The sequence below is a fragment of the Leucopleurus acutus genome (assembly GCF_964270905.1).
Source record: "Leucopleurus acutus genome assembly, chromosome: X".
Taxonomy (NCBI): domain Eukaryota; kingdom Metazoa; phylum Chordata; class Mammalia; order Artiodactyla; family Delphinidae; genus Leucopleurus; species Leucopleurus acutus.
This window is the reverse complement of record NC_139148.1, coordinates 27,986,803-28,001,665: the sequence shown is the minus strand read 5'-3', so window position 1 is coordinate 28,001,665 and position 14,863 is coordinate 27,986,803. Positions and strand designations below refer to the sequence as shown.

The 14,863-nt window shown below is 38.6% G+C and overlaps 1 protein-coding gene across 2 annotated transcripts in view; it reads left to right on the top strand.

Annotated features, from left to right (window-relative positions):
- DMD (dystrophin) overlaps window positions 1–14,863 on the top strand; it is a gene marked incomplete at its 5' end in the record, with an annotated part of 2,126,456 nt that overhangs the window by 903,016 nt on the left and 1,208,577 nt on the right. For both annotated transcript variants that reach the window (XM_082864911.1, XM_082864910.1), the window contains one exon: window positions 9,759–9,931. In XM_082864911.1, coding sequence (XP_082721037.1) covers window positions 9,759–9,931 — 173 coding nt within the window. The remainder of the gene's footprint in view (window positions 1–9,758; window positions 9,932–14,863) is intronic.

The window sequence follows — 14,863 nt, the reverse complement described above, 5'->3', positions numbered from 1 at the left end:
GGTGCAAGGTTGAGTGTAAGTTTAGTTTTGATGTGTTAAGTCTAAGATGTTTATTACACATCCATGTGGATATCAAGAGACATATTGGATATACTGGGTATATATAAGTCAGAGTTCAGGAGATCATCTCAATTAGAGATATAAATTTTGGAATCATTCTTTAGTTCTTCCTCCACACTTGCTCGCAAAATATGGGTTTTTCTGATGTTCCTTTCCCAGCCCTCTTTCCTCTAACCCCGCCTCTGTGGACAATCTCAGCAACTCCCACAATGTAAATATCACCTTGATACAACTGGATCTTATTGGTGGAGTTGGAAAACGGGATAGGCAAGATGTCAAGATGGTTCTATAGATTCACTAATAGTGTCCAATAGTGGGCATCAGCAGATGTAGGGAATCAGCCATTGAATGATCGACTCGGCTAAAAGCTACAGCAAAGTGCTTGTGAGCTAACAGAAAAAGGAGGACTTTGTCTTTCCAACTCACTGTCGTATCCCCAGTACCTAGACTGTATCTGGCACATGGTAGGTTTTCAACAGATATTTGTTGCGTTAATGAATGAAGACAGAGCTATAGCTCTCAGAGAAATGGAGAGAAACCTGAGGCCTAGCAGAACTTGGTAGGGCTACAGAGACCAGGGCTGTGTGGTGAAGGCTATGCTTAACAGTACTGAATGGTGCAGAGGTGGGAGAAGATGTGATGAAGAAGCTTTTAGTGAACCAAATAGAAATTTTCTTCAAGAAGTAAATATGTATAACTGATTCACTTTGTTATATAGCAGAAACTAACACACCACTGTAAAGCAATTATACTCCAATAAAGATGTAAAAAAAAAAAAGAAGTAAATATGGTTTAAAAAATGTGAATTATAGGTGTTTAAAGCCATCTGCTCCCATGAGTCATTTTGGGACATAAAAGCTGAAGAATCACTAGAAAGCAATTTTACAGTTTTTAAATGAAATTCAATATACTTCAAGCCAGAATATAATTGAAATATGGAAGTCAGTTTTGGGGGAAAATACACTTAGACAATTTCATATTATCTTATATTTTAGCTTATTTTGTTACATATCTGAAACTATATTGTTTCAATTTTAAGATAGCTTTTCTTATGGAAACACTTTTACTAAGCAAACACTTGCAAAATTTGAAGTAAATATTTTATAAATAATTTCTAAATATTTTGTTACAAACTTTAAAATAGAAGACAGAATTTCAGATTAAAGTTTGTATACACATCGTATGATCGACCTATTATTTCAAATCTTACCTTAGTAAGAGTTTTAAACTTAGGAACCTGTGTTTGAGCTTGCTTCTTGGTATAAAACAGGACTAAGGCTACCTATAAGTTATAGATTACAGAGAAGGCACAATAACAATATGCTATTTTAAATAGCACTTTTAGAAACAGAAATCATATAGGCACTTTCCAGAGTAATTATAAAATAATTATACTTGCAATAAGTAAGTAATAAGTAAGAAAAGACATTAAAAATTCACTAAGTTCTTGTTTAAGTTTATTTTCATCAGAAGTGATTAATAATACATTCAATTTATCAGATATCACTGTCTCCTACTCCAGCCCCGTTCACTTTCTGCAGTATCTAGTTTGACATTCATATAAATAGATTTACCATTTAGGTGGGTAAAGGCATGCTCTATAGTGGAACATTCTGACAGCAAGGGAGTAGTTGTTGCTTTACATTAAAAGGAAGAAAAACTGAGCAGCAGAAATATGCCCCTTATGATAGAGAACAGAGCCTAGTTAAGTTACTTGAGACCTTTATCTCAGCCTGATTAGTTGGCAAACGGGTGCCTTGTTTGGTTCCCTAGATCAATTGTCTGTAGTCTTAGTTTCTCTTTTTTAGCTCATTAAAGACACTTATTACATAATACTTGAATCAACAAAGTACTTATAGGTTCAAATTGTTTGTGTTATGAATACCCTTAAAAAACTGATTCTTTTCTTAAAGGGAAACCCACATTTCTAAATATTATTTATCTCAAAGCTGAGGCCTGTATTACTACGACTGTGTTATCAATGAGCTCTTCTTTAAACAACAGGCTTTTCACCTCTAAATGTGAGTTAAAGCAGTATAGTTCATAGTCTTCTGTTTTCCCTTATTGTACATATCTGGACTTCATCTTTCAGTTGCGAAAGTTGCTTCACTATCAAAATTTTCTCAATTAAAAGTGTATAGGGCTTCCCTGGTGGCGCAGTGGTTGAGAGTCCGCCTGCCGATGCAGGGGACACGGGTTTGTGCCCGGGTCTGGGAGGATCCCACATGCCACGGAACGGCTGGGCCCGTGAGCCATGGCCACTGAGCCTGCGCGTCCGGAGCCTGTGCTCCGCAACGGGAGAGGCCACAACAGTGAGAGGCCCGCGTACCGCAAAAAAAAAAAAAAAAAAAAAAGTGTATAACTAAGGGTAACTTATTTGATTCTGTGAACCAGAGTGGAAAGGATGCTATTTTGAAATATCAAGGTTTTAAATTATATAGACTTATGTATGCGTGCCTTCCAGAAATTGAAATTTCCATTTCCAGGAAGAGTGACTGACAAATAAACATCTCACAGAATTGAAATGGGGAGTGGGGAGGTCATTTCATAGGTGCATGTCAACATCAGGAAGGAAGTTGACTAAAAAGTGTGTGCTTCCTCATTTTGCCATCATATTTTTCAGGTAAGGTAAGGAACTATTTCAGGGAGAGAAATGGAAATAATATACTCTGTAGTGATCCTAGGGATTTTTCTATCACCATAGAAACTACAGTGACTATGGTTTCATTTTCAGAGGGTCAGAACTGTAAAGATCACTTATTTCTAGACAAACTAAAATAGTAAAAAGCTATAAAAGATCTCATCTCTGACTTTAAACTATGGAAACTGCTACAGAATTTTCTTTGGTGCATATACCATTTTTCTGTGTGCAGTGCCTCAGGGACAAGAGTATGTGTAGGGACTTTAAAAAGGATTTCCTGGACTCCAGCCAATTTTGACAGCATTCTCTGAGAATGCACCAAGGAGCTATTATCTAGGTATCCAGGGAGTATGACATCTCCTGCCCCAGTTTTTGCTTTTTGCTTTTCTCATTTAAGATAGAAAGTTTTCTTGCCTTTACAACATGCTGCCCAGAATTGCTAAAACTGTTCATAACTTGATTCTGAGCAATTCCATCACTTTCCAGAGAACTGGGAACTCTCCAGAGATTTGGATTAAAATCAGGAAGCTTTGCAAACTCAAATCATCAGAGAGAGACTATACATTCTCTCACACACACCCCGCATGAAAGCCATGAATGGATTACTTTTAGACCAGTGGGGAAGATCTTCCTTCTCTTCTCTTGAATTTTACCCCTTTAGGAAATTACAGCTATTCATTTTAAGTGTTTGGGCTCCCCACACACGGACAAATGGGGCTGGTTGCCCCAGTGTGAATTTCAGTAATCAGCATGTCAGTCAGCTGGATGCTTGGTATCAAGTGGAGCACTTGTCAGAGTTCTGGAATTTTGCCCTTGGGCTGGCAGCCACGTTAACATGGAGTCCGTGACTCACATCAACAGGATTTGAGCCAGTGCAAGCACTGGCAAAGGTCATTTTGTCAGGCTGTCCAGGTCAGCAGAGTTAACAGCAGCAGAAAAGAAGTCATGTTGGTGCACCTGATCTAATCCAGCTAGTGGGGTAGCCCTAAATATTCCACCCAAGACTCTAGTCTCAGAGCCATCAGGAGATGGTAATGAAATTTTGCCAGGTGGATAAAAGAAAGAACGAATATAAGAGGTTTGCTTGAGTGAAGGCACTTCTAGGACATTGATAACATATACAAGATCCATTCTGTCTTTTTAAAAATTTTTGTTATATTCTCAGTTTTGTTTTTATTAGTAGTAAACTTTTCCTCCATAAAGAAGTGTCTTATGTCAAATAAAGCAAACCATAGTGTAGTACTAAGCTATTTTCAATTTTGTAGTGAAAGAGGTTGACAATGGAAGACAGTCTTCTCTGTCCAGATTTACATTTCCATACTTTCAATATGCTGAGATTGCTCTTGACAAGATCACCAGTCACCTCCTAAATATCCACAGTTGACTCTTTACTCCTGTTCCTAGATGCATTTGACTTCTGGGTGGCTCCCTCCCTCCCTCCTTCCTGATATTCGTTCTCCCTTTAGTTTTAAAATATTTTACTCTTCTGGTTCTTCTCCAAGGTCTGATGAGATCTACTCTTCGGACATATTCATCTCCAACCTCGACCTCTGCTTTCCACAAAGGGTCATCGTTAGGCAAATTTTCTTCTCACGCTTTCACTCTAACAAAAGTTTCTGAGCAATTTGACCATCTCTCCTGTAATGAAACAACACCTACTACATTCCACTGACTAGCAATTCTGTAACACTGGCAGAAGACAATTTTAACCTGCATTTCTCCAGATAAGGAATCTCACAGGATATTTCTGTGTTGGCATGCCTTCCTTTCTCTCACATGGTAATACTTGTTAGATACATATTCTGACCACAGAGTTAAATTGAGTTGCTTAACAAAAAAATAATGAAATCTTCTAATCTCAAGGTGTTCATGGACTTGAAGACAACACCTTGGAATTTTATAAACAATCTCTCTCTCTCTCTTTCTCCTCTCTCTCTCTCTCTCTCTCTCTCTCTCTCTCTCTCTCTCTCTCTCTCTCTCTCTCTCTCTCTCTCTCTGAAATTCACTCACATCACCCATAACCATTGTGTCTAGCTGATTTGAAGACCTGGGAACACAGCTGCTTTCCTCAGGGTCCCATTGTAAGCATTGACTTTTGCCCCTTACAACCGACATTATCTATATCCTCACAAGATTCTATAGATTAATCTTCCCCCAAGACAAGTCCTCATGCACCACAGTCATAAAGTCTTAGAATGAGGCAGGAAAGCTCCCTAAGATCTACCCATGACTTCTCTTCTGCTGCCCAATGGAGTTTGCTTCAGAGCCAGCCTTCTGGAAAGCTGCAGGCTTAGCAACAGGCACCCCCTATCTAGCCTAGTCTCCATCTCACACATGGTTGAACCATCCCAATTTTGCCTGCAAGTCAGCAAATATGTTCATTTTATTGATACCTGTTAAGTTTTTATATTTACACAGTTCACCCTTGAACAACATGGGTTTGAACTTCATGGATCCACTTACATGTGGATATTTTTCCACAGTAAATACTACAGTGCTATACAGTCCATGGTTGGGTGAATCCGCGGATGCGGAGGAAGCACAGATGTGGAGGGCCAACTGTAAATTATACACAGATTAACCCTCATTTTGTTCAAGGGTCAACTGTATTTATTTATCCTGACAGGAAGCATGTGATCTCTGGGTCAGAGAACATCTCACTAATTACTCAAATCCCCATGAGACGTGCAGTGAGGGCCAGATGTACAAGAGAGAAACCCCAACATTATAAACATTAGAGCTTATATAAAGGATTTGGCACATCTGATAGAGACAGACAGACAGACATGGAGGGACTTGGGTGGGTGAGGGGAGAGAGAGGCGGGAAGAGAGAGACAAACAGAGAGAGACCTTTGCTCTGGAATGTAAACACATCCTCTCCAGAGAGAGGGGAAGGTCTAGGTCTGTTATCCTCAGAATGTAAGTTGGAATGTAAGCAAAGGGATCCAAGAAAGATAAGCTTCTAAGTCTCCCTGGAAAAATGCACTAATCTAAACACCAAGGTATGTTTGCTATTCAATTATCCTCTAACCCAGATGCCAATGTTCTTTGCTCAGAAAGGCCAGACTGTGTGGAAATGTGAGAATACGTATGGCCCAACGATATTTGCCATCTCATTCGTATTCTCAAAGTCTGTTGCCAACTGCCTATTGAATGTCTATTGTCTGACAACCCAAAGGCTTCATAATATGTGTCCAGAAGGAAATCATCTGTTACACACACACACACACACACACACACACACACACAAATGCATGTGCACACAGAACCTGTTCATCCACCTGAAATCCTTTTACTCAGATATCAGTATTCATCCGGATGCTCAGGCCAGAAACCTGGGAGTTATTCAAGTCTTTCCTCTTCTTCACCCAACAAACAGTCACTGAGTTCTGCCAAGTTTCCGTCCTAAACAACTTTCTCAATTCAACTCAATTATGAAGGGCAACTAGATATTTGATTACATTAATAACACTTTAAAGTTTTTAGATGTAGGATATGGTATTATGTGTACTTTCCTTGAAAACAATTCACATATATTGGAAACATACTGAAATATTTATGGATAATATATCAATTTGTTTCAAAATAATCCAGTTGAGGAGGTGAATGGGTGGAAATATAATGAAAGAAAATTGTCCATGGTTTCATAAGTGTTGGCACTGGATAATGGGCTCATGGGGGCTGTTTGTACTATTTTCCTTTTTTCCTTTTCTGCTTTTGTATATATTTGAAATTACTACACACGCACACACGCACACACACACGTCATGGTTCCCCACTGTCTACTGAATTACATGCAGTATTTTAAAGCACATTATTAATCATCTCCAGCCTCTGTTTTCTGACCCATCTTCCCTGATCCTGTACATTTCTGAAATGTCAGTCGTATACGGCTACTCATGTTCCCTGTCATTGCATGTGTATTACCTACTAAGTATGATGTCCTTTCCACTTCAACTACTCAGCTGTGTCTACCCCAAATTGCACTTCCTTTATGAGCCCTTTCCTTGGCTTGTGACCATATATGATATATGATTCATTCCTTTTCTGAACTTTGAGAAAAGATTTGGTACCACTTAGACCACTCATCAAATAATTTCTCATCATTTAACTGGGACTTCTAAACTATAATTGTTTCCTTTAGTTTCCAAACCACATCCTCCCTTACTACCTCAATGAGATCAATTTAAAACTTCTTCGAAACAAATAAAACTGTGCTTCACCTACCTTTACTTTCTCTGTATTGGTCCTTGTACAGGAAAGAGCTCAATAAATGTTTACTCAATTGACTTGTCTTTGACAATTCAGATGAGCAAAATAACCAAATTCACATTTGTAAGACTAGACAAATATGTAAGTTTTTAGCATTTTTTGAACATTAATATTTTAAAAGATTTTTATTACTTAATGGCATTGTGTATTTTCCCCTTAAATATAATCTAGACTTTAAAATTATGGAGTTAAATTTTGAGATACTTTCACTTATTCAACACAAATGCACTGGGTACCTACCATGTGCCAGGCACAGGTTTGAGCTCTGGAAACCCAATATAGAGCAAGACAGATAACATTCCTGCACTCATAGGGTCTAGTCTAGTGATGTAGAGAAACCAGTAGTTGTATAATTTCATGTTAGTCATAAGTGCCATGAAGAAAAATGAACAATACAGGGAATACAGAGCAGTTGGCGCTGCTACTTAAAATGGAACAGTAGATAAGGCTCTTCTGAGATGAGAAAGAAGTGAGGAAAACAGCCATATAAGTGTCTTGGAGGGAAAGAGTATTTTTGGCAGAGAGGACAGCAAATGCAGAATAAGGAAAAAATAAGATTATAATGTCAGGCAGTGTACAGCCAAGCTAGGTAGAGATTTGTAGGCCATGATAAAGACTACGGGTTGGGAATTCCCTGGCGGTCCAGTGGTTAGGACTTGTCACTTCCACTGCTGGGCGCGGGTTCAATCCCTAGTTGGGGAACTAAGATCCCACGAGTCGGGCTTCTGGGCCAAAAAAAAAAAAAAAAAAAGACTATGGGTTTGATGAGGAGCCATTGGAGGGTTTTGAGAAGAGAATTAATATGATTTGATTTATGTTTTATAAGAATTTCTTTGGCTGTTGTGTGGAGAATTGACTGGGAGAGGGGCAAGACTGGAAGCAGGAGGATCATTTAGGTAGCTATTGTGATAATCTAGGTGAGATATAAGGGTAACTTATATCATCAGAGCAATAGCAAGGGAGATAATGAGAAGTGGTCAAATTCTGGACATGTTCTAGAAGTAGAGCCAACAAGATTGTCCAACAATTTGAATACTGGAGATTAAAAAAGAAAGACCAAGGATGATTCCAAGGTTGTCAGCCTGAATAACTATCAATTGATATGTCATTTACCAAAGGAGAGAAAACCATGGGAAGAGAAGGATACGGGGATGCAGTTCAGAATGTGGTTATGCTAAGGTTGAGATGCTCATGAGACATCCAAGTGTCAAGAAAGTACCTAGATTTGTGAGTCTGGATTTCAGAGTTGAGGTCAGGCCTGGAGATGTAAGTTTGAGAGTCATTGTCATATAGAGATTATTTACAGTCATGGGACCAAATAAGAGGTAATATAGATAGACAAGGAAAGGTGTCAGAACTGAGCTAGAGCACTCCAATATTAAGAGATTAGTGAGATGGGAAGGATTCTGTAAAGCAGACTGAGAAGCAGTGGACAAGAAGGTGGAGGAAAAACCAGAAAAATTCAGGTTACAGAAGTCAAATGAAGATAGAGTTTTAAGATGGAGGGAGTGAATGATCACCTGTATCAAGATGAGGACTGTGAATTATCCATTGAAGTTGGGCATGTTGAAATCACTGGGCTTCAAGGCTAATGACTTTTAAAAGTCAATAGATTGGTGTGAGATGATATCTCATGGTAGTTTTGATTTGCATTTCTCTAATGATTAATGATGTTGAGCATTCTTTCATGTGTTTGTTGGCAGTCTGTATATCTTCTTTGGAGAAATGTCTATTTAGGTCTTCTGCCCATTTTTGGATTGGGTTGTTTGTTTTTTTGTTATTGAGCTGCATGAGCTGCTTGTAAATTTTGGAGATTAATCCAGTCAGAATGGCCATCATCAAAAAATCTAGAAACAATAAATTCTGGGGAGGGTGTGGAGAAAAGAGAACACTCTTGCACTGCTGGTGGGTATGTGATTTGGTTCAGCCACTATGGAGAACAGTATGGAGGTTCCTTAAAAACTACAAATAGAACTACCATATGACCCAGCAATCCCACTACTGGGCATATACCCTGAGAAAACCAAAATTCAAAAAGAGTCATGTACCAAAATGTTCATTGCAGCTCTATTTACGATAGCCCAGAGATGGAAACAACCTAAGTGCCCATCATCGGATGAATGGATAAAGAAGATGTGGCACATATACACAATGGAATATTACTCAGCCATAAAAAGAAACGAAATTGAGCTATTTGTAATGAGGTGGATAGACCTAGAGTCTGTCATACAGAGTGAAGTAAGTCAGAAAGAAAAAGACAAATACCGTATGCTAACACATATATATGGAATTTAAGAAAAGAAAATGTCATGAAGAACCTAGGGGTAAGACAGGAATAAAGACACAGACCTACTGGAGAACGGACTTGAGGATATGGGGAGGGGGAAGGGTGAGCTGTGACAGGGCGAGAAAGAGTCATGGACATATACACACTAACAAACGTAAGGTAGATAGCTAGTGGGAAGCAGCCGCATGACACAGGGAGATCGGCTCAGGTGCTTTGTGACCGCCTGGAGGGGTGGGATAGGGAGGGTGGGAGGGGGGAAGACGCAAGAGGGAAGAGATATGGGAACATATGTATATGTATAACTGATTCACTTTGTTATAAAGCAGAAACTAACACACCATTGTAAAGCAATTATACCCCAATAAAGATGTTTAAAAAAAAAGTCCATATTAAAAATGCGAGGCCATTAGTTACTTTGGGGGTTGATAAATTTCCTTTCTTCTCTTTCCATAGACAGCTGAATCATTTTTGACTTGCTTTAAAATTTCAATATTACAGAATATAAAAGACAGCCTGCAACAAATCTCAGGTCGGATTGACGTTATTCACAATAAGAAGGCAGCAGCATTGCAAAGTGCCACACCGGTGGAAAAGGCGAGGCTACAGGAAGCTCTCTCACAGCTCGATTTCCAATGGGAAAGAGTTAACAAAATGTGCAAGGACCGACAAGGGTAGGTACCACTTTCCTTTTACTAAATGATTATACCTGTCTCCCAGGAATTCTAGAGTTCATTCCAGTGTTCTCCATGGAAAAAAAGAGAGGTAGGGAGGAAGAGAGGGAGAAGTATCACTTTCACTGGAAAAAGGTAAGTGGAGTAAGAAAAAATAATGATGAACAGTTCAGACTAATGAGCTGAATTCAACAAATTTTTCTGTACTGAAGTTAGTATTACGTTGGAGCACTATAATATCCTCTAAAATTTCATGTAATGTCAAAACCCATCTGGTCATTTAATTGAGGTGGTTTAAATAATTGTACAATATAAATTGTATACCTTTGGTCAAATCTGTATCCTATAGATTTATAACCATTTGATATACTTAGATTAATATATTGGAAATATAAGCTGGCAACACAAAGTTGATTTCCGTGTGTTGTTTCTGTTTTGAAGGTGATCCTTTACATTTGGAAGTCCCCTCACTTTTTTGCTACAAGGAATTTGTTGCTTTAAAATAATTTTTAGTGCTTCCCTTAATTAAAATATCCAACTGTTGACCAGATTTTTAAAAGTCACATACATTTCTTAGCCTCATACTACAAGAAGATATTGTTTTCTCTTCCAATTTTAGGTTAAAAGGAATAAAGTTGTAATGGCTTAAAACAATTGGTTTCAAAGATTTGTTCAAGACCATCTTCTTCATTATTCTCAGAGGAAATCAAATCATTTTTAATAATTACAAAGAACCTCCTTAATATCTCTCAGATCTGTCCATTTCTTGCCATCTTTACTTCTATTTTTGTTCTTCATTTACTGCATTAGATTCCTAAATCAATACTTCTAGCAGAAATCTCAGTTGTCTCCAGTGACCATCCCCACTTTGTTCCCCATTATCTTTCATCCAGAATTGTTTTTCTGAAGTGTAAGAAAACTTACATTCCCTTTAGAATAAAGTGCAAACTTATTAATTGGGGATATAAGGCTTTCACATGACCCCTGCTCCTCTGGTCAGCCTCACTGTTTATCAATTCCTGCCTGCCCTACAACCCCTCCAAATTCTGCTCTATCGATATTAAATTGATTTAAAGATTCACAAATGTTTTCTGCCCTCTCTGGCCTACCTGCCCTTCAAGTCTCATATGAGATGTTATTTCCTTCTTAAAATCCTAAAAATATTAGTTGATCATAGAAAGTTAGATATCATTTTAACATTAATGGAATATAATATCAACATACTATCTATGTATTTGCAGATGTCACCAGACTTGGTGGCTACTCTGTAGAGGACCTGCTCCAAAGTGACCTATTCCTAGAATTTACTACATAGCAGTCGATTTTATTGATTGATTTTTTCCTTTTATGCCTCCTGCACAAGCACCTGAGAGACAAAAGCTGTGTTTTATTTTGTGTGGTATGCTCAGGATTAAGGTAGTCTTGAGCACGAAGTGGATGTTCAGTGCGTATGGACTGAAGCCTCCTGCAAGAAGCCTGAGAATATTTTTCCCTGGTTGGTCCAGTAGTTCTCTCTCAACTTACTGGAAAACAGTGGGCCCTAGGGTATCCAAAGCCATTCTTGATGAAGGGAAAGAAACTCAGCAACCCTATGTATATGTTGCAAAAGACAAACTCATATTGCCATCATGGTACACCTCTCAGTAGCCCACATTGATTCAAAATGAGCTTTTACAAGTTGCTCCAATGAGGTCAATTTCATCACTGTCTTTTGGGGTGCTCATTCCACTTTGGAGATGTTTTTGTCTTTGTTGTCTTCTCTCAGTGTTTTCTTCCAGCCATCCAAGGCCACCAACACTATCCCTTAAGAACCTTGCAGGGTTCTTGGGTAGCCAGTGGTTACTGTGCTTCTATAGACACCTCCCATTCTTGCACAAAAGCAGAGGGGAAACTTTCTGCTTTCTGAGACTTCTCCCCCACTTTATGTCATCTTTGGTCAGTGAGCTGGGTATTCCCTTATGACAGTCATACAACTCTTTCCCTTTCAGTTCACCTTCAACCATAGTCTTTAAAAGAAGCGGAAGACTAATGCCATTCCACAGAGAGAGTAAGCTGAATTCTCACCCCACATCTGGGTGGGGTCTTTCCTGAATTCTCACGCCATGTCTGGGTGGGGTCTTTCCTATGTCTGGCAAGAGATAGTGTGTCACTAACGCCAGTAGACCCACTCTTTTCTTATCCAGATTCTGGAAAAGTATCCTAATTTTTCTCTAACTGGGTTCCTCTAGGAATTGGTCAGGAGCTGCTAAATTTCCTGTGACTTTTAGTCTAGTCTCAAGTAAAACTGTTTTAAGTTATTGCTTGTGAGCACAGACACTAGAGTTCAACTTGTTTTGGAATCCTGGCTTTCCTGCTGACTGGATTTATGTCCTTGAACAAGTTCCCTAACCTTTATGCTCCACAATTCCCTTATCTATAAAATGGGATAAAAATATTTTCTAAGTCATAGAGTTGTTATGAGGATTAAATGACACAATGTATGTAGAGTGCTTAGCAGATTGCTTATACACGATAATGACTCGATCAAGCTTGGCAATTTTGAAGATAAAAATAATGGTCTTCTGGCTCTTATAGTCTTCATGCCTGCTAATTCTTTCTTATATGCTTTCATATTTTCCTGAGCACCATGGAGAGTTGATGTAAATTCAGTCCCTGATTTGAAGAACCTCCCAGTCCTAGAGAGAAAATGGACAAACAGCCAATAAATTACAGGTTGACAGATGTGAGCGATGTGAGAGGGCGAGAACAAGATCCTTGGGGAGTGGAATAGGAGCATCTTACTCAGAGTCAGGAATAAAGCAAGTTCAATGGACTGTTCAAGGTTCTGAGTTACAACTAACAGAAAGTAACTCCAGTTACCTTAGGTAGGATAATATAATTGGAAGGATATCAGGTAACTCATGGAATCAATGGAAAGGCCTGCGAGTCAGGTTTAAATATGGGCAGAAATTGTCAAGGAAGACCAGGATATGCACCCAGAAACACACCCAGCATCAAGCTATAAGATGAATCTGAATTATAAACTTCTGTCACTGCCGTGGTCCACTGGTCCACAAGAGGTACCATTGCCACTGGATATTGGTTGCTACTATCCTGCCAAAAAGTATCAAAATTATTATTTCTTTTTGTGTCACTAATTTTAGAATTAAGGTTTCTGACAGAATTATTTGGTAAAGCAGGAGATGGATATTTTTTTCTCTGAAAGGCCAATTAGTAAATATTTTAGTGTTTGCAGGTCCCATGATCTCTGCTGTAACTACTCAACTCTACTGTTGCAGGGTGAAAGAAACCATAGACAATATACAGATGAATGGGGATGGCTTGTTCTAATAAAACTTTATTTATAAAGACAGGTGGTAGGCCAGATTTTGCTGGTGGGCCATAAATTGCCAACTCCTGTAATAAGGCATACTTCAGTCATATAATTAGGTTCTAACTGCCAGGGGTTAGGGAAAATAAATAGCTGGAATTTGGGATCCATTGCGGTGATAGTCAGGAATTTATCTCCCACCAAGCCCATACAATGGTAGATTTTTGAATCCTTAGAGAGACTAGAAGCTATAGATTCTTTTTTTTAAATTGAAGTACAGTTGATTTACAATGTTGTGTTAGTTTCTCGTGTACAGCAAAGTGATTCAGTTATGCATATATATACATATTCTTTTACATTATGTTTTTTTTACAGGATATCTAATATAGTTCCTTGTGCCATAGAGTAGGACCTTGTTGTTTATCTATTTTATATGTAGTAGTTTGTATCTGCTAATCCCAAACTCCTAATTTATCCTTCTCCCACCCCCTTTCCCCTTTAGTAACCATAAGTTTGTTTTCTATATCTGTGAGTCTATTTTTGTTTTGTAAGTAAGTTCATTTGTGTCATATTTTAGATTCCACATATAAGTGATGTCATATGATATTTGTCCTCCTCTGACTTACTTCACGTAGTATGATAATCTCTGGGTCCATCCATGTTGGTGCAAATGGCATTTTCATTATTTTTTATGGCTGAGTAGAATTCCATTGTATGTATATACCACATCATCTGTTCATCTGTCGATGGACATTTAGGTTGCTTCCATATCTTGGTTATTGTAAATAGTGCTGCTGTGAGCATTTGGGTGCATGTATCTTTTTGGATTAGAGTGTTCTCTGGATATATGCCCTGGGGGTGGGATTGCTGGAACATATGGTAATTCTATTTTTGGTTTTATAAGGAACCTCCATACTGTTTTCCATAGTGGCTGCACCAGTTTACATTCCCACAGTGTAGGAGGGTTCCCTTTGCTCCACACCCTCTCCAGGTTTTGTCATTTGTAGACTTTTTAATGATGGTCATTCTGACTGGTGTGAGGTGATACCTCACTGTAGTTTTGATTTGCATTTTTCTCATGAATAGAAGCTGTACATTTTTAAACACTCTCATGTTGGGTTCTCAACAAAAAAAATACTGATTTTTTTTAAGTCAACTTGAGGTTAAAACAAAATACCTTTGAGCCAGTAAGAAGGTGTTAGTATATTTTCACGTATGATCCAGGTATGATAGTGTATTAGTCAGCTATTACCGTAATATGGCGATACAAATCACCCCAAAAACTCGATGGCTTAAAACAAGCCTTTATTCTCATGCTTATGGATCTTTAGGTTGTCTGTGTTTTGGCTGATTTAGGCTGAGTGTGCTGGGCAGCTGTTTCAAGTTATGGTTAACTGGGCTAGGCTCTAGGATGTGTGCTGGGTTAAGGTCTGTTACATATATATTTATTCTGGGCTTAAGATGAAGGATCAGTGGCACAGTCTGCTCATGACGGGTCACCAGAGCATGAACCAAGCCTAATCTCCTAAGAGCACTTATGACCTGTGATCATATTAAGCCACTCACATGCCATTGGCCAAAGCAAGCCTGACATGAGTAGAATGGGGAAGTAGTCTCTTCCT